The following is a 22620-nucleotide window of genomic DNA, read 5'->3' as shown; positions in this document are numbered from 1 at the left end:
GTGTTCCTTCTAAACCCCACGGCCCCTCCAGGACCTCCTCCAGCCTTCCCCACGCTAGGTAACCCCTCCCCACAGCCAGTCCCACCCCATGATGCTGAGGATCCATTTCCCTTGTGGAGACCCTCAGGCTGGAGAAACTCATCTCTTGTCACTGCCAGTGACAAGCACAGGGACGTGGGGTCCAGGTATCAGGAGCTGCAAGCGGGACCAAGCCATACAGAGTGCCCTGTCTGGCTCTCACCGGCTCCCAGACAGAGCCTCTCTCAGAGCAGCGGGCCGCCGTGTGCGCATGCATGTGTGAACGTGTGTGCGCGCGCGCAGGCGCGCATGAGTTTGCGCCTGAGTCTCCCAGCGCGAGAGGAACCCGTTGTAAGCTGTCGGCAAATCCTGCCAATGCGCAAAGGGTAATTGTCACATGCAGTGCCAACAGACAGAGCTCCAGCGGATTCATTTGGTTTTGTTTTGTGGTTATTTTTTTTTTACAACTTTAAATACGGAATATAAATAAATTTTACATTTAAAAAATAAAAGGAAAGCCCCCAAAAATATAATCACCGACTTTACAAACTGAAGGAAGCAGATTTGGGAGATGGGGGGAGGGGGGAAAGTGCAGTAGAAGATGGAAAGGGAGGTGGGAGCTCAGACCCCACCCCTAGGGGGCCCTGGGGATCTTTTCCCTTTTCTCCCCCACTCCCAGCCCAATAGCTGGTTTCCTGGGAGGAGCCACCAGAGATGGAACTCAAAAAGATCTAAGAAGAGGGGCGTGTGCAGGGGCGGAGCAAGGGCTACCCCCTACCCTTGGAGACTTTCTCTTGGGTTTTTCACACCCGCCTAAAGGGGAGACTGCTTGAGCTGAGGACTTGGGGAAATGGAGGCCACAGGGACAAGTGTTGCTCCCCTGTCCCCCACCAAGGGCTCAGTCCTGTCTGACCGCTCCAAGTTGTGGGCTGGGTCAGAGGCACAGCCAGTCCACACAGAGCCTTTGTGTCAATTAGGAAAAGGATCCCTTTCCTCAAGACACTTTACCTCCATCTGCCAAAAAATTGTCATAATAAATATACAAATTGGCCATGTCTACGGTTGTGTGTGACCTGTGCTCCCTGCATGCAGTGCCCTTGTGCAGTGCACACCCTGTACAACCTTACATGGCAGTCTTGGCTGGGCTGGGATATGACAGGCAGGCCCCCTGCTGCCCTGGGCCCTGGTCTTCTGTCCTACAGAGCAGTGACTGGGGTTATCTGCGGCCTCAATAAGGGGTCCAAGAGCCCCTTGGTGGAGCAGACTGAAGGGTCAGGACAGGAGGAGACACAGGGTGGAGGTAGAGAGATGAAACAGAGGAAAAAGTGAACAGGGGGAGTGGAAGGAGGCACTGCATGCCCAGGTCACCATCTCCATCCACCTCCGGAGCAAACTTCATCTCTAACCCGTCTGAGAGGGCACTCGGCTGCCTGGTGCTCTGGCCACCCCTGCCTGGAAGAGTCCGCATCTTCAAAGAATTCAAACGTATAAAATGAAAAGAAGCCACTGTGAGCAGAGGTAACCAAGGGGAGATGACCGGGCCTGGGCATTGCAGGAGGGGGTTTTCTCCAGTCTATGCTCCCCAACATGGTCTCAGCCACAGGAGTACGAGTACCCTGGCCTGCCTGGGGGTGCTCCCGTCAGAGCTGGCTGCGGGTCCAGGGACCAGGCAGGCCATGCTGAGAGGTCCTCAGGCCCACGTGCAGGGTTTCAGGCCAGTCCACAGCGCGGGAGAAGGAAGCTCCTTTCCCCCAACAGCGACCCCATCAGTCTCTCTTGCACTTTCATCCCATTTTCTCCAGGTCAGGAGAGGAAGACAGCGATGGAGTCCAGGTCCTTCATCTCCTTCTTGAGCTTCTGGGCAAGATGCTGGAGGCCACTGAGGGGAGACCCACTGGTGGAAGTGTGGACGGACACGTGGAGGGGTGGGGGAAGCACCATTGGCCGTCCGAATCAGGCATCGAGACAGACGGACGAGGGGAACAATATTATCACTCCAAGGACCCCATGGGGGCAATACAGCAAATACCATATTAAATAACCCTGTAGGCCAAGCAGAGGAACACGGGAATCAGAAACAGCCTAGGGCTCCATCCCACTCTTACAGGCAACCGGGGGCAGGGAGCTGGGGTCGACCAGCTGCCCCTGATTTCCAGCAGGGCTCAGGGCTGGAAGATTTGAGGTTTAGACCTCCCATCCTCTTAGGGCCTCCTGAGACACAGCTGGGCAGGGGTCCCTAAAGCCCCTCACCCAACCTGTGCCGTGGAAAAACTCCACTGATAACTGGAAGAGGAGATCAAGGCTTAGAGCCTGGATTTTGTACGGGAAAATGCCTCTGCCCCCCACCCCTTCCTCAGCCAAAGCCACAGGCCAGGGAGAAGGAACACAGGATGCTGGGCCTCAGTTTCCCCGCCGGGCCCTCACCTGCCCGCACTCTCCTGCAGATGCCCCTAGGCTCCGAGGGTCTCCTTCAGCGCCTTCTTGCCATGCATGTGCTTGAACTTCCGGTGCTTCCCCTTGGGGGGCCGGCGGACTCGCACCGTCCGAATGGTCACCCGAGTTTGGGGCGTCCTGGCTGCTTGAGAGAAAGAAAGGTCTGGTTAGCAGGTGGATGAACAATGGCGGGGATTTGGGGGTGTCTATCCCCTTGACTAAGGCCTGCCACAGACCTCCCCATATCCTCTGGGCTGAGAGAAGGGGTGGGAGGGGAGTCTAGATTGGAAGCCAGCCAGACCTCCTGGGTTCAAGTCCCAACTCCACCGCTCACCAGCTGTACCTTAGGGACAATTACTGAACCATTCTGTGCCTCTGCTTCCCCATCTGTGAAATGGGGATAACAAACTGCCCACCTCATAGGACTAGTGGAAGGAATAACTGACAATATGCTGGCAAACACAGAGGGGAGCAGATGAACTCTGGCCTCAAGCTCTTTGTCATTACCCCACTGATATGCCCCTGATTTCCACGCCCCTTGTACCTGGACTGGACTTGGATCTGTTAACCAATTTAATGAGGCAGACGGGTGCTGGTCAGTTCCAGGCATGAGCCTTAAGAAGGCCTGGCAGCTCCCACCTTTGCACTTTGGGGAACCCTGTGCTGTCACATAAGAAGTCTGGTTCGCCTGCTGGGGTTGCCACATGTGGGAGCCACATGGGGAGGAGAGGCCCTGGACTACAGGGAGAGGGATAGAGGCCCAGCTCTCCTAGTGCAGCCTCCAGATAACTGACTGCAACTGCAAGAGATGCCACCAGGACCACCCAGCTGAGCACAGCCAACCCACAGACGGAGAGAGCGTAGAAAATGACTATTGTCTTAAGCCACTAAGTTTAGAGAAGTGATCAGTAAACAGCAGCTGCTCTTATTCACTTGTTTCTTTTTTCCTTCCTTTGACCCCCTACTGAGGTTTCCTCCCACCAACCTCAGCCTCTTCCGGTCATGGGAGGTCATGGGATGCGGGAGCCACTAGGCTTCGGGCATAACCACACCCCTCCCCCACTGACCTGGGCCTTTCCCTCCGTGGTAACTGTCACCTGCCTGGCCCTAGCCACTCCGAGAGGCAGTACAGTTGGGTGGGCCAGACCACCTGGGTCCAAACTGGGCTCTCCCAAGTGTTAGCTGTATGCTTTGGGGAAAGTCACATACACTCTCTGTGCCTCAATTCCCACATCTTTAAAACTGAGAACAGCAGCCCTGGTCCCCTAGGTTTAGGAGATAATACATGGAAATCGCCAGAAACCCTTAGCTAGCATGCACCTGTCAAAGTTCTAAGCTTATCTATCCTCACAGCAGGTCTAGGTTTGTACAGTTAACAGATGAGGAAACTGAGGCAGAAAGTCTGGGATTTGAATGCAGGGATCTGCCTCTGGAATCCATGCTTTCAACCACGGGGCTGTAAATCACAGTGCCTGCCAGTCTCGGTTAAGATGAGCACTTATGTGTCTCTTCCTCCTGGGCTCCTAGGTAGACACCCTAGCAATGAAAGTTTTCTCTGCCAGGCTCAAGGCCTGGCTCTTCCTGGGAGCCTCCAGAGTTCTCCCCAGCCCACCCAGCTACTTTGGGGCCAACACCTGACTTCCCACTTCACAGACACAGGCCCCCATGAGGCAGTTACCCCACTGCTGCAAGTAGGAAATTTAGGAACTCAGTGGGGTCTCAGGTCCTCACTTGAGGGAGGCTGCCCAAGAGGGCCATTGAAGGGCCAGAGACAGGGCCACCAGCAGGATGCTGGGCTGGGAAAAGCCTGAGCAAAAGCTCAAGGTCATCACTCAGCTCATAAGTGACAGGGCGAGATTTGAGCCCAGGAGGTCTGACACTGACTATCACACGTGCCACACCCCCAGCTGCCACAGGAACTGTCACCCAGGGCCAAAATGCTGAAACTAAAATGACAAGACCTACATGTCAAGTGGTTGAACATGCCTCCTAAGAAACTGGTTCAGAAAATCACATGAAACAAAGGCAGTGAAAAGAACCCCATTCTAAACATAAAGAAGAATATAATTTTTCCTGAACGGCAGTCATTCTCCATATTAACTCTACAAATAATTTACAACATGTCAGTTTGAAGCTGTCAAATTCTCAGCCTTCCTAGGTCATCCATGACTCAGCTCAGCACTTAGAACAGGAGGAAGAGGCTGAGATGGCCCTGTCTTCAGGAGGCTTGTTAGTAAGAAATGACAGTGAGATTGTCCTGTCCCCTAACCAAAGAAAGTTATTGAAAATCCAAACAGTCACTTGCATGATTTTTTTATGCTCATCTAATCCTATTAACTTAATGAGTCTCACTTGATCCTTACTTTTCTCCTCAAGGGAGAAAAGGCAGCAAGATACAGTCAAAAGAACCCAAAACTAGGGCTTCCCTGGTGGCGCAGTGGTTGAGAGTCCGCCTGCTGATGCAGGGGACACGAGTTCGTGTCCCGGCCGGGGAAGATCCCACATGCCGCGGAGCGGCTGGGCCTGTGAGCCATGGCGTTGAGCCTGCGCATCCGGAGCCCGTGCTCCACAACGGGAGAGGCCACAACAGTGAGAGGCCCGCGTCCCGAAAAAAAAAAAGAACCCAAAACTAGATGTTCCAAGACCCGGGTTCCAGGCTCAACTTTGCCACTGTGCTACCTTCATGAAGTCCCTTAACCTCTCTGTGCTCCAGCAGCCCCATTAGTAACACTGGAGGACTGACTTGTAAGATCATCTCTAGCTCTAAAATTTTTAAATCCTTAAAAAAAAAAAGAAAAAGATGAGGCAAGTTAAGAGCCAGTGACAGCTGTCAGGGTGAGGGAAGAGCCAAGAACAGAACTTCAGGATACCTGAATTCTAGCTATGCCCCTACCTGGAACTGGCTGTGTGACCTTGGGCAAGACCTCAGCTTATCTGGGCCTCAGGCACCTCCTCCATAAAATGTAGAGGAGGCAATTGGGCCATTTTTTTAGTCCCTTTCAACTCTTGAAGTCAAACTTGCCCCTGAAATTGTGAATTCGTGAAATTTAAGGACAGGAACAGAATTCCAGTTCTAACTTATCCGTGCGTTTGAACCCTATCTGTCACATCCCTGCTACATTGTTGCCCAGCCTTTACTTGCATACCTCCCGGAACACAGAACTCACCACCTCACAAGGCAGACAATTCCATCTTGGACTCCTGACTGATCCCAGCTTTTGCATATATGTAGTTAAAATCTCTCTCTGGTGATTTTTCCCCCCCCACTGGTCCTAATTCCCTCATCAAGGCTACAAGGAATTAGTCTGATTTCTCCTCCCCAGGACAAGTCGTCAAATATCTGGTTACGATATATGCCTTAGGGCGTTCTCTCATTCAGGCCATGGTTCCTCCCACCATTTCATGCACTCACAAAACAAAGTAGGGGGCTACAGTAGCAAGACTGGGATGGGGGCTGCTCTGGATGGGGCGGCCGGCAGACCTCTCGGAGGAGGTGACTTCTGACCTGAGACCCAAGTGAAGAGCAGGACCTAGGCTTGTGAAGAGCCAGGAGGAGTGAATTTCAGCCAGAGTGACGTGTACAAAGAAAGGCCCTGAGGCAGAAACTTATTTGGCCGCTCAAACAGGCCAACCTGGCTGGGGTGGCATAAGTGGGGGACTGGTTGGCGACAAGGCCAGAGGGCCAACAGGGGGCTGCATCCTCACATAAGGCCTCCCAGGCAGGGGAGGAACCGGGATTGTTGTCAGTGACGTGGAAGGCTTCAGGTGAACTTAACCAGGGGCAGGCCAGATCCAGTTCCCCCAGCGTGCCCCCGGCACCTGCCATAGAAGAAGGGGGCTGAGCAACTAGAGGCAGACCCTGGATGGGCGGTTACCTCGCTGCTCCTGGGAACTCCCGGGACTTCGGGTCACGGTTCGTGCCACCACCGTCTCACACTTGCACGCCAGGTGGTCCTCCAAGGTCACCGTGGCCTTCTTAAAGGTTGGCTTCTTCCGTACAATCTCAATCTTTCTTACCTGGAAGACAGAACCACCAAAGTGCCTCCGTAAGACCACACAGGCGGGGGCCGAGAGAGCTGCCTGCCCGCTCTGCCACCCAGCATCCCCTGCAGTGATCTTTCCTCGAAAGCCTGGATTGCAGCAGGGTAAACGCTTTGGCCCAAACAATGGCAGGACCTTGCCCTCTGCTCTTCTCGTAGCTTTTCCATCAAAACAAGCCCCCCTGACCTGGTCTCCGGCAGCCCCCCTCAGATCCCCCAGAGAGGGAGAAAGGCATTTCCCGGTTAAGCATGGGGCCTGTGGTGTCCTCATTCCCTGAGCGCCAGCCAAGGTCAGGGGCTGCAGCAGAGGCGGGGAGATGGTTGTCTGGAAGGAAGTGGGGGGAGGCTTTATCCAGGAGGGAGGCGGGAAGGGGAGGTCAGCTGTCAGGTGTCCGTCCACAGAGCTGGCAGTGTTGGGGACAGGAGATACCATGACAGTGGGCACCGGGGTAGAAAGTGACATTGGTAATCTTGGGCCCAAGGCCCAGGCCTGGGATGGAAGGCGGGCACGAGGCAAGGCCACGGCTGACCATAGGGGAGGGCAGTGTGATGAGGTAGGCAGGGCACTTGGCAAGAGTAGGTGGGAAGCACCAAGCCGGTCCTGAGCCCTGGAGAGGCGTGCCCACCGCCCAGCAGCAGCTCGGCCCAGCCTGAGCTGGTGTGGGGGCCAGGCTGCCCCCAGGGGTGCAGAAACCTTTCCACGTAAATCAGGAGACAGCTGAGACTTCTCTGGCCCTGCCCTGCCCCGTGTGAGACCAGGAGCTCCCCAGGACATCCTCTACTCTAAAATTTCCCTTGAGTCAGAGTGTACACCCAATCTTTCCAGAAAGGGGACAGGATTCAGCATTCTGACTCTCTGCTAGGGGCTGGCCCAGCTCTTGCAGGGTCTGTTGCCTGGCCGGGGTGGGGGGTCTCTCCGCCCTCCTTGCTAAAGACACGACCTGTCAAAGGGAGATGCGCAGGTGTTAAAGGTGCTGGGGCACCTAGCCGAGCCTCTCTCTGTTTGGATTGAAGAAAACTGAGAGCCCTGAATAGGGGAGATCTCTGAGGGAAGTTGAACAGCTGCTCAGAACGTTCTGAGCGTCCGATATGTTTGTGGACCTGTCTGTTCCAGGGATGTCTGGGGATTTGATCCCTGTAAAGGAGGAGGCAGCATCCTTTCCATATGGCCCCACCCCGGGGGCCTGTCTGTGGCTCATGGTCACCGCAGCCTGGATGGCCTCAGCGGACCCATGGGCAGCCTTTGCACACCTGTCGGGAGGGAGCTTCTCGATATCGGCCCTCTCTGGACGGAGCCCCGGAGCCCGGCAGGAAGGCCTTTGGACGCCCCCCGAAGCCTGGTCAGCGAGTCCCGCGCCCCCTACCCTCGGGCTGGCCGAGGCCTGGGTACCTGAACGGGCCGCAGCTGCACCTGCGTGGGGCGGCACTGCACATTGCGGTTGTTGCAGCAGCCGGAGCAGCGCTGCACCTCCACGCAGGGCGGCCACACCAGGAAGTTGGCGTTGGTGCGGTCTATGAGGCGCCGCGAGATCTCGAACACCTCGGTGCGTGTCTTGCACTCGGCGATCACGGCTGGCTCAGCGACTGTCGGGGAACCTGGAGGGAACGGGGACCTCCATCAGGGTGGTGGGCCTGTCCAGAAGCCCCATCAACAGGAAAGCTCAGCGCGGAGCCCCTCTGGGACTGCTCGTCCTCAGAAACACTGGCCTGTCCCATCTCCTTCAACCCCAGTGTGGAGGGTTACCAGCCACAGGACTTGGGCAGGCTGCTGACAGGCTTGAGGCCTCAGTTTCCCCATGTGCAAAATGGGAAAGATCAGGGACTTCCCTGGTGGCGCAGTGGTTAAGAATCCGCCTGCCAATGCAGGGGACGCGGGTTCGAGCCCTGGTCCGGGAAGATCCCACATGCCGCGGAGCAACTAAGCCCGTGCGCCACAACTACTGAGCCTGCGCTCTAGAGCCCATGAGCCACAACTACTGAGTTTGCACTCTACAGCCCGGGAGCCACAACTACTGAGCCCGTGAGCCACAACTACTGAAGCCCGAGCGCCTAGAGGCCGTGCTCTGCCTCAAGAGAAGCCACAGCAATGAGAAGCCTGCGCACCGCAACGAAGACCCAATGCAGCCAAAGAAATAAATAAAAATGGGGATGATGAGATCTACACCCCAAAACCACTGTAAGGATCAAGTGAGATCGTTCCGAGAGCGCTGGCGTGGGGTACATGTCAGTTTCCTCCCGCCAGCCCTCAACCATTTTATTCGATGATTTCACACGTTTATGAGTTTGCCTGGCATGTGGCCCTTACTTGTGTATTATCTTGTAGCCACTCTCACATTGCTGTTTACACTGTAATCTATTCTTACGTTTTTGCTTCTTTCAAGCCTCAGTCTCCTCATCTATGAAATGGGAAAATAACAGTTCCTATACTGTACTTGCCGATCAAAGGAGTAAGTGAAACTTGGCCTACAGCAGGCTTACAGTCAATGCTGGGGCGACTGTCCTCTGTCATTATTCACATGTAGAGGAACTGAGGCTCGGAGAGCTGAATTAGCTGCCCATATTCACAAAGAGTGAAACTCAGGCCGCCTGACTCTTATGTGGTGGGCCCCCCAGCCACGGTCTACAGAATTTGGGGGACTGCAGGTGGGCAGAGAGGAAGGGGGGCTTGGAGCAGGTACCCGCCTCCCTAAGAAAGCTTCGGTGGGACCCAGTGACCCGCACCCTCCTCTGCTTCACGCCTGCCATCACAGGCGCAGCACTTCACTGCAGAGGAGACGTGCAGCCTGCCAGCGGCACTGGGTTCAAGCAAGAAGAACTGCTTAGGATCCCAGCCCCATCACTTGCTAGCTGTGTGACCCCAGCTGCTTTTCTACCCTCTCTGGGCCCCAGTTTTCAACTCTATAAAATGGGGTTAATAATCTCTACCTCCAAGGTTGAACTAATGAACCAATGAGGTTTTAACGAACTATATTTAGAAAACAGTGTGAGTCGGTGGGGGGAGGATGATGACTTAGCTGCTCGGTAGAGGGTATTTAAGGATGGTTGTGCTCCTTCAGTTCCACTCGGTCCCAAGTGTCAGCACGAAGGAGCAGGCCCTCTGGCCTCGGGCTGGCTGCATCCCCAATTCTTCCCTGGCTCCCACCTTTGAGAGGCCACCGTTCTCACCCTCAGTCTTACCCAGGCTCCTTCTCCCGCGGGATAAGCTATCCAGCTCGCCTCCAGGATGGGACCGGGTCAAATTCAGGTCCAGTTCAGCCCCGTCTTCATCTGTAAGAGGAGGTCAGACACACTCTGCAAACTGTTGGCTGGCTCGACCGCGGCTCTGGGGGCTCGGCTGTGGGTTCCAGGGCAGGCGGGAGGACTGCTTCCCTCCCCGTCCCTACGCTGGCACGCCACTCCAGAAAATGGTCTCCCCTTCTGGCTCCCTGTAAACCTGAGGGTCCTAGCTCTGAGGACGGGCCCCTCCAGACAAGCCCCAGGGTGGCCATGGGGCCCAGAGGGTGGCGGGGCCCTGACTGCATCGCCAAGGGATCGTCAGCCCCACTCCGGGCCCTTCAGCCACATATTTGGACAGAGCCCATGTCAATGGAGTTAAAAATAACCCACCGCCTTTGCTACTGTAAGAGAACCCTCCTTGGCCCCCAGGGCAGGGTGAGGACCCAGAGCTCTGAAGGCCAGTTTCCAGTGCCCCTCCACCCAGCGTTCCCATAGGAAGTGCTGAATGGAGAAATTCCCAGAATCCCCAGGGGGGACCGGCATGCCCTGGACACAGCCCCTCTGGAGCCCCGGACAATGGCCCAGTTGGGCGGGGAAGAGGGAGGGAAGGAGAGGGTTGGGGGTGGAGGCTGAAGGCAGAGACGGGGTGAATAACCAGACCTGGTGGGGCAGGGGGTGGGTGTTGGGGGAGCGCTTGCCCTGCCCCCTTTTTGGCCCTAGTCTCTCTCCAGCCCCCAGTCTTTCACCGTGTTTGTCCCTCTCCCCCTAACCTTTTGCCCCACTTCTGCCCTAAGTTGTCCATTTATTCCTAAAGTCACAAACCACAGCTCCCTTCTCTATCCTGGGTGGCCCTCATCTCAGCATCATTGGCACTCCTTGGACGCATCCCTCTCTCTAGAGATGGCGGCCGGAGCAGCTGCGGGAAGTGAGGGTTGCAGAGACGTGGAGCTCCTCACCGAATTGTGGGCAGCCCCTTCTATCTCTTGACGGCTGCAGCGCCAGCAAATAAACTACGGGGGTTGAGAACAAGCCCTGCTCCCTCCATGCAGCACCTCACGCCCCTGCTGTCTCCCCAGCCCATCGGCCCACTGGCCCTGCCCAGGACAAAGCTCCAGCTCATCCGTGCAGGCTCCCAGTGGGTCCTGTTTGGAGGAGACTGTGCTATAACTGGTGCCTTTCCGTCTAGCCTACTGCTCCTGCGTCAGCACGTCTGTCTGTCCTTCTCACTCCCTTCCTTTCTCTCTGCCATCTCTGGAATGTCCCTGGTGGGGAGGAGATGGGGAAAAGATGTGCTTTGTGGAAAGGTTAAGTTGATTAGGAAAAAATAGCCACACGGTTGCCTTGAAACAGGCCTGCTATTGAAAACCTCATCTCGGAGCTCCCGACTCCCACCCGGGGTACACAGGGGCTGCCCGAGGGTGAGGGCCAAGGGCCTTGGGAAGAAACAGCAGAGAGGCTAAATTTGGAAGTTGCCCCATTGTGTTGACCAGGGCTGGCCAGTCGGGCATGGGGTGGGAGGTGTGGGAGACGTGGGGCGGGGGGCCTGGTGAACAATAGGTGGGCCCAGCTGGGGCCCCCTCCCGCCTGCCTCGCCAGCCCCCAGCACAGGCGGGTTTGAAAGGGCCCGGGAATGCTTTTGAGAGGGAGCCAGGGGCCCAACGGGGAGAGGAAACAAAGGCAGGAAATGCTGTCCCCCGTAGATAGCAGTCTGGGCAAGGATTACAAAGTGACAAAGAGACAAAACCCCAGAGGGAAGGGGAGCTGGGGGTGCAGGGGGGCTGCCGACCAGGGCTCCAGGGAACAGGCCAGAGGTTAGAATAGAATGGAATTTGCTCTGAAGGCAGCGTTTATAAATACATTCCCGACCCAGCCCCGCCACGTGTGTGCCGCCAAGCACGTGCCCATGCGCTGAGCGCGCTCTTGGGCAAGGGCAGGGCTGCCCACTAGTGTGGGCCAGGTGTCCCCCGGAGACCTTGGAGACTGGGCCCTCGGCCGGAGGGGCAGGGAGAGGGCCGCTCTGGTACCTCCCTCCCCGGCTGGGTCCACACCCGGATGCACATGCGGCAGATGCCCTGGGTACCTTCTCCCGGGCCCCTCCTCTCGGCACCCCACCCTCTGCACCCCGCCAGAGCCACATGTGGGAGCTTCTCCCGTCACACCCCACATCCCAGGTAGCAACCCGTCCGCCTACCCAGGCCTGCCTGGGACAGGTGTGGCCAAGCCCTGCGGGGCTGCCACAGGCCTCTGGGTCTCTGGATGCCAAGGGAGCGGGGATGCCCTTGCCAGATGCCCTGCCCCCCTTGGCAGCGGGGATGCCCGCCCGGCTCCCCAGGACTCAGCGGAGGGCCAGAGCATGGGACGAGGGCTCCACTCACCTCCGGAGTCTCCGTGCAGCAGACGCTGGAGGTCATCGAAGGAACGAATGGAGTGGTCACTCAGCATCTCGTAGAGCTCCTCGGGAATGGGGTCCCCCTGCCAGGCAGACACACGGGGGACAAGTGAGCTGGGAGCAAGGGCTTCCCAGCCGTGGACCTCTTCCCCCCAACACACACACTCCCTCCTATGGCAAGTTCCCATAGGGCCCCTTGGCCACGGACAAATGGACAGCCAGGCCGGGGGCAGGCAGGGGTCGGGGGGCCTGACAGCCAGGACCACAAAGGCCCGGGACCGGAACCTGCGGCAGCCTCTAAGATGCAGCTCAGTTCTGCTTCCCTCCCCCACACACAGAACCTCAGCTTGCTTTGAGTTAGATTTGATCGTATGCATCTGTCTCCCCATCACACTACAGGTTCTGGAGGCTCCAACATTCTGATTTCTCTCTGCTTCCCCTCCACGCCTGACAGCTAAAGGCAGCCAGCATTTGTCATGGGAGATCGAATAATCCCCATTTGACAGAGGTAAAAACAGAGGCTCAAATAGGCGACATCCTTTGTCGGAATCCTACAGCCGATTATCAGCAGAACGTGCTTTCAGATCCAGGTCTTTCTGAGGGCAGAGCCTGTACCCCCAGCCTCCTGGGTACACAAGGTGTTTAACAGATGCTTGAAGAACTGGATGGTCTCAGGAGGCCACACGTACTAGCGTTATCTATTCAGTCTCTCACTCAAAAGAGGAGGGAAGGGAATCCTCAGATACGGTGGGGAACCCTGAAAGCTCCCCAGTGCCCCGTGCCCAACCAAACCCTATTTTTAGAGCCCCTCTGGCCTGTTGCCAAAAACACTTGAAACTTAATAAGCACTTTAACAGGCCCCATTTGGAGACCGGGCTTCCTCCAGGGAAATCACAGGTCCTACAATAACATGAGAGCAGCCCTCATAGGAATGTAACGGCCCTGTCCGCCACGGTCCAGGGAGACCTGAGGGGCTGATGCCAAAGGTCTTGAAAAAGAGGCGAGGGCCTCTTTCTTGTGCCTCGGGGCAGAGAAAATGCACAAGATCTGCTGCGTGTCCGAACTCACACCCATGCAGACACAGGCACGTGCACACGTAAACACACAGGAGGGCTCCGCCTTGTGGGAGGAGCCCCTGGGGAGGGTTTCAGCAGACCTGACTTACTACTGCCTGACCTTGGGTTACACAAGTCTGTGCCTCAGTTTCCCTGGATTAAGAAGGGAGGCGCCCCTGCTCGAGCTGGTGCACTGAACACTCCAAAGACTGGAGTGCTGAGAGGCTCCCCACGCCGCCCTCGCCCTGCCTCGTGGCCAGTCCCCGGGTGCTCCCCGAAAGGTCTGTTAGGAGCCTGGTGACTGACCAGGTTCTAGCACTTGTCAACACCTCCTCCAGGGGTCCCACCACACGCGGGCCTGGCCGCTGGAGTCAGCCCTGGAGTCAGAAGGCCAGGGTGGAGTGTGGCCACGTCCGCTCTTAAAGCAAATTCCCTGAGAGCTCTGAGCTGAGTTTCTTCATTCGCACGTGGAGCTTATAAGCCTGCCTGGTGCCTAGGGTGGTCGGGAGGTATGAGGGAGAGAAGGGTGGGGGTCTAGCAGTAAGCTTGGCTGGGAGCTGGGGGTCCACGACGGCGCAGCCGGGAAACCAGGGGATGCGTGTGCGAGATGGGGAGGGATGTCAACTCAGCTGCCCCTCACTTTCCTCTCCCACCTCCACGTGGCCTGCCTCCTCCAACCCAGAGAGACCACGCCTTTGGTGGTCTCCAAATGTGGACACAGGACCCAACCCACGGAACGGAAAGCGGCTGGCTGGTCTCCAGTGGAGCCCAAGGCAGGCCACTGCCCCTGAGGGTTTTGTCTGCCCCAGATCTGGTAGTCCAAAGAGCAGGGTTTCACCTCTACCACTACTAACCTCCCCGTGAACTCAGGTTGGCCACCGCCCCTCTCTGATCCTGGCTCTCCGTTGCAAATAGAAGGGGTTGAAAATATTTGATTCAATTCTAATTCTGCCTGGGGGTCTCGGGAGGAGCAGCAGAGGAAAGCCCAGGGTGGGGTCCCCAGCCAGGTCTCCCAGGCTGCTTGCGGAGTAATGATTCAATTAACCCCCCAGGAGAGGGGCCCAAAGGCCCAGGACCAAATGGCACAGAGCACTCGTGCCAAGACCTCCTCGCCCCTGGAGAGCTGGCTGCCGCTGCTGCCGCCGGCCAAGGCAGAGTAGGCAGACTCCCAGACAGGCCTACCTAGCAGATGCCCCGGACCCAGCCTGTGATGCAAAGGAGATGCCGTCTCATGGAAACAAACCCACAACCTCCCAGGCTGAGCGGGGAAGAGCCCAGGATACAGACGGGAGAGGGGGGAGAAGCACACAGTAGATGCTCGATAAATACTGGTAAAATGCATGAAGGACCCTCCCCTTGTCTCTGGAGTTGTCTCCTGTATGATTCCCCCCCTCCTCCACCAGGAGGACCACCCCCGAGCACACTGCCTCCTAAAGGGTCCACTTTCTTCTAAGCAGATGCCATTCCTGCACGTGCTTTTCAGTAATTTGGCCACTGGATGCCCAGAACACCCTGAGAGCCCCTGGATTTGACACTAAAACCACAGCTAACTTCTGTGAAGTGCTAACTACAGGCCAGACACTGAGTTAAATGCTGTACCAACTACCAACCCCAAGAGCCTGGCACTTTTTGTATTCCCATCTTCCAGATGAGGAAGCTGAGGCTTAGAAAAATTCAGTAAACAGCTACAGGTCTACACAACTCGTAAGTGGCAGAGTGGGCCCCTCCCTCCCAGTGCCATGGAGCTGCCTGGACATTAACCTCAGTTTCTGTCAGCTCCCCACCCTGCAGGGGTCACGAACAGCAGTTCTCAATCAGGGGCCGGTGGGCCCCCCGGGGACACTGGTCATGTCTGGAGGCATTTTTGGTGGTTATAAATAGAGGAATGCTACTGGCATCTAGTAGGTGGAGGCGAGTGAGGCTGCTAACCATCCTTCTGTGCACAGGACAGCCTCACAATAAAGAATTCTCTGGTCCCAAACATCCACAGTGAAGAGATGGAAAAGCTCCGTAGAAGACAAAGCAAGGGCTTCAGCTGCCAGGGAAACCTGGGTTCTTGGAGTCAGGCTTTTAACAACCTAAAACCTCAGCTTCTTGTTTTTTTAAGTCCAACTTTTTATTGAAGTGTAACATACACACATTAAAGTACAGAGGTCATAAGTATACAGCTTAATGAATTTTCACAAAGTAAACACATACCTTGAGAAATAAACAGCCCATCCCAGCACCTGAGATGCTCTCCTTGCATCTCCTCTTAGTCACAACTCCTTTTAAGGGTGGCCAGTTTCTATTCCTGTTCCCAGTTTCTATTACTGTTAGGTTGGTCTGATTCTGAACTATGTTCTCTTTGGTCATGGGCTTCTTTGTTCAACATTATATTTGTGAGACTTATCCAGGTTGCTGTATTTAGTAGTGGTTCATTCATTTACATTCTATTAAATACGTATTCCCCAATTTATTTATACATTTTACTCGATATATTTTTGGGTTGTCTCCATTTTGAGGCTATTATGAATAGGGCTGTTATTAAAATTCTTATATTTCTCTTTGGGTGCATATTAGTATTATTAAAATTAAATAATGGGCGACGGTTGCATAACTCTATGAATTCTGAATTGCCAATTTCTGCAAAGAAGCCAGTTGGGATTTTGATAGAAATTGAGTGGAATGTGTACATCAATTTGAAGATTAATGCCATCCTAACAGTATTTACTATCCTAACCCATGAACATGGATGTCATTCTTTTTATTTAGATATTTTAAAATTTCTTTCAACAATGCTTTGTACTTTTCAACGTACAAATCTTATACTCCTTTTGTTAATTTTATTCCTAAGTATATTATTCTTATTGATGTTATTATAAATGGAATTGCTTTCTTTTTTTTTTTAACATCTTGATTGGAGTATAATAGCACAGGGAGATCAGCTCCGTGCTTTGTGACCACCTAGAGGAGTGGGATAGGGAGGGTGGGAGGGAGACGCAAGAGGGAGGGGATATGGGGATATATGTATACATATGGCTGATTCACTTTGTTATACAGCAGAAACTAACACAACCTCCGCTTCTTTATCTTTTAAATGGGGCTAATAATACCTCAGCGGCATTACTGGGAGGCGGAACCGCACCTAGCAGAGCAGCCCGCAAATGATGGGTAGTTAATGAGTCCTGCTGTGATCCCCATGCATTCCTTCAGTGTGGTTCCTTGAGGGCAGCAGCGAGCAGCACGCGTGCGCGGGGCCTGCAGGGCAGGACATTTTTGAGGATGATGGTGGGTAGGTGGAGAGCATGTGGCTTTGCATTGTCCCCCGTGCCGGACCACAGGAAATGACACCTGAGCCCCACACTGGCACTTGCCTCGGGCCTTGTGGGCTGGTGGGTGGGTCCCTTCCGGGGCTGGGGGTGGCTGAGAGATGGGCAAATTCAGCCTGTGGTCAGCTCCAGGATGCAATGCCCTGGGAGAGGCTCACATGGGCACCTGCTGGGGGTCAGAGGTTACTCGAGGTGTGGGAGGGTGAGCAGCCCGGAGGCCGGGTTTCAGGGGCACAGGTTCTAGAAGCCTCCTTAAGGTGGGCAGCTCCCCCTCGGAGATAGGAAAGGCACCCTGATGAAGCTGCCCCAGATCTCAGGCCTGGGGTTCCTGGCAGGGCGAGGGCGTGGCAAGAAGGCAGCTGGGGCACAGCCAGCCGTGGGAGCCAAGGCAAACAGCCTCCTCCCCACCTCACCCCTAACGTCAGCTGCGCGAGGTAGGAAGGGCACAAGCTAGCTGAGGCCAGGTGAATTACCTGCTCCCAGCCGGGCTGGAGGATTAAAGGGGCTTGGACCCCACCCTCCGCCTGGGCCCCAGCTGTACACACAGATATACACTCCCCAGCCTGCGTGCTGTTCAGCTGAGGGAGACAACACGGGCTTGGCCCAAGCAAGCAGGGGCGTTGTCCGTGGCTGGCAGAGGGAGAAGGCCTCAGAGCGCCCGCCTGCCTGGGAGTCTCGGGCCTGATTTAGAGTCAATGCCAAAGCCAAGCCCTTTGAAGAAGCCTTCTCTGGGCAGCCCGCAGAAGCCATTTAGAACCAGCCTTTCCCACCTAGTACTTCCCTGCCGTATTGCTCCTGGGACCCTCCGCTATTACTGTTAGCCCAGCCCCTCATTGGGCTCCCGCGTCTCCCTCCAGGAGAAAAATTGTTAGACCAGGAAGAGAGAGGCCAGGGCAGCAATTACAACCCTGGCAGCACATCGCAATCGCTGACCCCAGCCACCCCTGGTCCCAACTCCCAGCACCGAGTGGGGCCCAGGAATCTGCATTTTCAAAAGGCCAGGTAATTCTGCTGCTCTTGGGGGACTCTGAGCTGATCCAACCTTCTCGGTTTTTTTTTTTTTTTTGTAGATGGTATAGACTGAGGCCCAGCTCAAGATACCCAGAACCTTTGCAATCTAATTTTCCTTCTGTTTCTTTCTCTCTGTCCAGTCTAATCTTGGCAGTCCAAGTACCAAGACATGGAAAAGAAAGAAGTGCTTGTCTCTCAAGAAGGGGGTGGGGGGAGGGAGCGATGCAGGGGCACTCAAATGAAGATGCTTCTACTGGAGGGCAGCATGGCTACCGTTGGCTGCCCTGCGGGAGGACTGAATGAGGCCGCGTTTACAAAGCACTTAGCAAGCCCTAGATACGCGTCTGGTCCTTCCCTCCCCGCCCCCGCAAGGATTCACTGTCCTTTCCACAAATATTTACAGATTATGCACCATGGGCCAGGCACCATTCTAAGCAGGGGAGACAGTGGTGACCAGGACAAAAGCTCTCTAGGGGAGTTTATACTCTGGTGAGAAAAAACATATAATAAACAACTAAATAAATCAGAAAATGAAAATAGTTGTGCTAGAAGGGCATTTCAGTGGGGGCGGGGTGAGGGAAGACTCTGAAAGGGACTTTTGAGGCCGATGGCAAGCATCGCTTTACACTCCTGCTGAATCAATCTCTCTCTCACATACACACACACTGTTCCTAGGTCTTGCGCCAGAGCCTCCAAATTCTGTTTGATCCGAACCTGCAGCAAGTCAGTCTCCCACTACCTAAGGCCGTTAGCAAACCAGAAAGAAGCCGGGTGACTGAAGGTCTGCGGGCCCCTTCACTCCTTCTCGGCAGAAGGGTGCAGAGGCCAGAGACATCACATGACAAGGAGAGTCACCCTCCCGGAAGCCAGCTCAGCTGATGGAGATGGGACCTTATGGGCCTCCGCCGACCCTCAGCCAGGCCCCACCTCAGAGCTCCCCGTCCCTCCTTCCCAGCTGCTGAGGCCTCCACCTGAGGCTCAGTACAAGCATGCCAAGGACATGGCCAATCCCAAGGCGACCTCCACCAGCAAGCCCTCCTGGACTGGCTCCCATGTCAGTAGGTTTTCCCTTTAGGTCTCCTCCCTTAGAGACTCCTGAGGCTTACTCAGGCTCTGCAGGAAATTGCTTCGTAAACTGCAAAGCACCACACAACTGTGGCTTCCTGAAGGCCATGTTCAAGGATGCTGTGACTCACGTGAGGAGAAAGGCACCAGCTTCCGTGCCCTAGCCTCCCCACCAAACACTCATACCCCTGGGGCTCTGGAAAAGGAGGAGGAGTTGCTGGATGAAGCTGGAAATGGAAAGGGCAGGCCTGGGAAGGCCTTCTCCAGCTGTCACCCAGCCTCTCCAGAACGGGCTGGGATCCCCAAAGAGGATAGAACAGTCAGGGGTGGGAAACCCCCTCAGCCATTCAGGGTCATCCAGTCTTGGAGGTTCAAAGAAGGGCTTATTTGAAGGGAGAAAAACTCTGAACATCACAGCGCCCCCCATTATCGGCCACACGAGCATGGTTTTAAAAAGCGACCACAGAAGGATAATGCTTGAGGGGCTTCGAGCTGACCTGACCAGGCAAAAACCAGTGGGTGCTGTGGAGCCGGGACCTGACGGGAGGGTCCCTGCTTCCATTCCCTCATAGTACCCAGGAAGGAAACGGGGTCGCTGCAGAGATAACTAGGTTCCAAGGCCCACGGTGGGCTCACCTGTTGCGCGGGGGTGGGCACCTGGTGCATGGGGGTATAGGGGCCGTGCATGCCTATGTGCGTGCGTAGGTGTGCGCGCACGTGTGCTCAGGCTGCGTGTTCAGGGGCCGTGCGTACGTGTGTATGCGGTGCGCGCGCGTGTGCCCCGCGTGTGCACGGGCGTGGCGGCGGCGGGCGCGCGACCCGGCCGCGGTAGTGCGTGCCCGTCGCTCTGCGCACCCGCCCGCCCGCCGGAGCGCAGCATCGCCTCCGGCCAAGAGTGTGCATGCGTGGGGTGAGTGAGCGAGTCGGGGGGCCGGGCGGGGTGGGCTGCGGAGAGCAGCGACGGGGGCGCCGCCGTTCCCAGGACGCCCTGGCACCGGGCCCAGCCCCCAGACCCCGCGGCGAGGCAAAGCGGCAGCTGGGGCCGGCCGGCGCCCCCCTTCGCAACAGCTGGACGCGGCCCGGGGGGCTGCGGGAGCGGAGAGGAGGGGGCGTCGGGAGGAGCCTGTAGGCTGCCGGGCTGAGCCCCGCGTCCTCCCTCCCGGGTGGTGGCCGCAGGGGGTGGCCGCGGAAGGGCGGGGCCCCAGGGCGGGCTGCCGGCGGCCCTCGAGGAGCCCCGAGAACAAAAGGAGACGGCGACGGCTCCTCCGTGGTCAAAACAACCTGCGCTGGCGGCGGCCCAAGGCCCGGCCGCGGCCTCGGAGCTCTTCACCTTAACCCCTTCGCCGCCGCCTCCTCCTTCCTAAGCCTCGTTGGAGGCCGAGAGGGGCCGGCCCTCCCCGGGAGCAGGCGAAGTGCGGGCTGCCGGCCGCGGCCGAGCAGAGGCGGGACGGGACCCAGACACGCCGCGCTCCCCGCTGCCCTCTTCTCCCCGGCACCTCGCGCCTCCTCGCTGCCCCGCCCCCTTTCCCACCTGGATTCCGGGTAGACTTGCCAACTCACTGCTACGTGAGGCTGGGAGGGGTGCGGGGGACTCAATACAATCTGATAGCTCCCGCAGACGTTTTTACACCCCAGCTCTGCTAGGCTTTTACAGGCGGCGCGCTCCGCACCCTGCGAGCGGGGGAGAGAGGTGCGTTCTCTCGCAGGGTGCGGGCGCAGGTATGGCGCGACCTCAGGCACACACCGCCCCGGGGGCTGAATTCCCTAAGACCCCCACTCCTCCCCTAATCCCAAGTGCCCAAAACCTGTCTCGGCACCCACTGCGCCCAAGACACAGGCTGCTCCTGCACCGCACTCTGAGGCCGGGCAAGACCTGCACGGGCCCCGAGGGCACCCAGCCCGACCGGGAGCTGGAGCCAGGGTGGGACGGACACCCCCGCCGAAGACTGGAGTGGCTGCCACCACCGGTGCGCGAGCTCGCACCTCCCGTGCAAGCCGGGTCCGGGACAGGACCTAAGCTGTAGCCGGAGTGGGCTCGGGAGGACGCGCTGCCTGCTGCCTCGGCACCACCCCAGCCCTCTCCCTTGGGCTAGAAGGGGGCTTATTCTCGGGTTCCTGAGGGGTGGGAGACAGGACCACACACACCTTCCCCTGACGTCTAAAAGCTCGGAGATCTGAGATCGCCCCTGGGAAAGAAAGGCACTGCTGACCCCTCCTCTTAGAGCCTGGCACCTCCCGGACCTCGCGTCCCAGCCCTCGGAGGTCACCTAGCGCCCGGCGCCAGACCCAGGGGCTGCATGGGTCCAAAGTTCACTGCAGTGAAAGGAGGGGGCGATCAGGGGGTAGGGGTCGGGGGTAATGAATGAAGCGAAGCAGCCCCAGCCGCCGTCGCAACTCACCTCGGCGCTGACCAGACGCAGGTAGCAGCAGAGAGACAGGAAGAGCGCCCAGCAGCGATTCATGCCGACTCCGGGCCCGGCCCCGCGGGGCCCCGGACGCGTGGACCGAGCGCGCCGCCCCCGCGGCCAGGGTGGGGGGCGGGGGCTGGGGAGGGAGGTGGGCTCTGCTCGGGTCTGCGGCGATCAGGCGCTCAGGCCGCTGCAGCCGCCGCCGCGGCTCACCCGCATGGCCCCCGGGCGCCGCCGCCCCCAGGCCGGGCTCCGTCGTTGGGGGGTTGGGGAGGACCTGGGCGTCGGACCAGGGTCCGAGGCCGCTACCTGGGCGGATCCCGAGCCCGAGCGAGCATCCACGGCCGGGGGGCTGCGTCGCGAACCAGCCGAGGCGTCTAGCCGTGTGGGGGCGCCCAGGGGACTCCAACCTCGAAGAGGAAAAAGAACACGGCAGTCGATGGTTCGTCTTCGCTCGCCGGCTAAAGGCGTTTTCCTCTGCCCGCCGGCTTAGGTTTTTTGCAACATTTTCTGGAAAGGCCCCCGAAGTCGGAAAGCGCAGAGCTGGGCACCTCAAAGCCAAAGTCTCCCCAAAAAAACTTTTTCCAAAGTTGGCTTTGCAGCGGCGGCTCGAGTACCCGGGCAGGGAGAGGTGCAAACTCCCGCCCGGGCCGGGTGGGGGGGGCCGGAGCGTGTGCGCCCTGGCGCGGGGCCCGGGCGGCGGGCACGGCTGCTCCGCGCGCGCGTCGTGCCCGCTGCGCGCTGGACCGGGCCCGGTAGACAGGTGGACGCGGCGCGAGTCGGTCGGTTCGTCTGCCCGCCCGCTCGCCGCTCTGGGCGTCCTCTACGGGCTGCGAGTTGCGGCTGCTCCGGCTTTCTCTTTGCAACGAGGCTGGAGGGTGGGCTTTTTTCCCCCTTTTTGCGCGTGTGTGTCTGTGTGTGCGCGCAAAATATCCCTATCTCGGGAATGAAAGATGGGCGCTGGCGGCCAGAGGGGAGCCCTCAGGGAGGCAGCGGGGGAGGCTGCGGGCGCACGGGGAGGCAGGCGGGCTGCTCCCAGCGGCAGGAGGAGAAGTTGCCACCCTTTCAGCTGTTCCGGCCTTTATAAAGGAGAAGGGAGAGTGCGAGAGGTGGGTGGAGACAGCCTTTCCTCTTCTGGCCGAGAGTCAGTACCGGGAGGGGGGAAGGGGGGCGGGAGCTCCTGGAGGGCCTGAGGCGAGGATGGGGTGCCTAGGGGTTTCCAAAAGCCCAGCAGCCCCTCCGCCCAGAAATCTGGTTCCTGGGAAGGTAGAGCTAGGAGCAACCAAACGCTGGGCCTCTCAGCACAGTGTCTGTGGCCTGGTTTCTAGCCCACGTGGTTGGGGGCAGGGGTGTCTCCAAGGCCGCTGGCTTGCAGAAGTGCAAGCCCGCACCTCCAGGACCAGACATTTGCACCGTAGCACAGGCATGGTGGTGAAGGACTCAGGCTCTGCAGATCCTGCCCTGGTGCTGAGTAGCTGGGTCACCTTGGGCAAGTCACTTCCTTTCTGTGCTCCTCCATCTTGCCTCAAAGTGGGATAGGGTTATCGTGAGGACTTAATGGCAGAAAGGGCCAAAAGCAGCCAGCCCCCAAAAAGCCACAAGGTGATCACACAAACCCTGCAGCCAGTACCATTCAGCTGAAAGCTGGGTGCACGTCTCCTCCTCCTAGCTGGT

General features: G+C 57.5%; 1 protein-coding gene across 2 annotated transcripts; it reads right to left on the bottom strand.

The window, feature by feature from the left end:
- Positions 1–359: 359 nt before the first annotated feature.
- On the bottom strand, positions 360–22016 carry PDGFB (platelet derived growth factor subunit B). Of its 2 annotated transcripts, none has more exons than XM_030855920.3 (7): positions 20938–22016; positions 12083–12179; positions 9669–9758; positions 7882–8087; positions 6327–6468; positions 2443–2596; positions 360–2061 (listed from the first exon to the last, which is right to left on the bottom strand). In XM_030855920.3, exons 1-6 carry the CDS (start codon positions 20998–21000, stop codon positions 2469–2471), a joined length of 726 nt encoding a protein of 241 aa, XP_030711780.1. In that variant the 5' UTR covers positions 21001–22016; the 3' UTR covers positions 360–2061; positions 2443–2468. The 2 variants fall into 2 exon arrangements, with proteins under 2 accessions (XP_030711780.1, XP_030711781.1); XM_030855921.3 differs by having other exon boundaries at positions 421–2061; positions 2443–2593.
- Positions 22017–22620: the final 604 nt, after the last annotated feature.

This window comes from Globicephala melas, chromosome 10 (assembly GCF_963455315.2).
Source record: "Globicephala melas chromosome 10, mGloMel1.2, whole genome shotgun sequence".
NCBI lineage: Eukaryota > Metazoa > Chordata > Mammalia > Artiodactyla > Delphinidae > Globicephala > Globicephala melas.
Note: the sequence above shows the minus strand (reverse complement) of the source record. Positions and strands in the feature narration are given on the sequence as shown.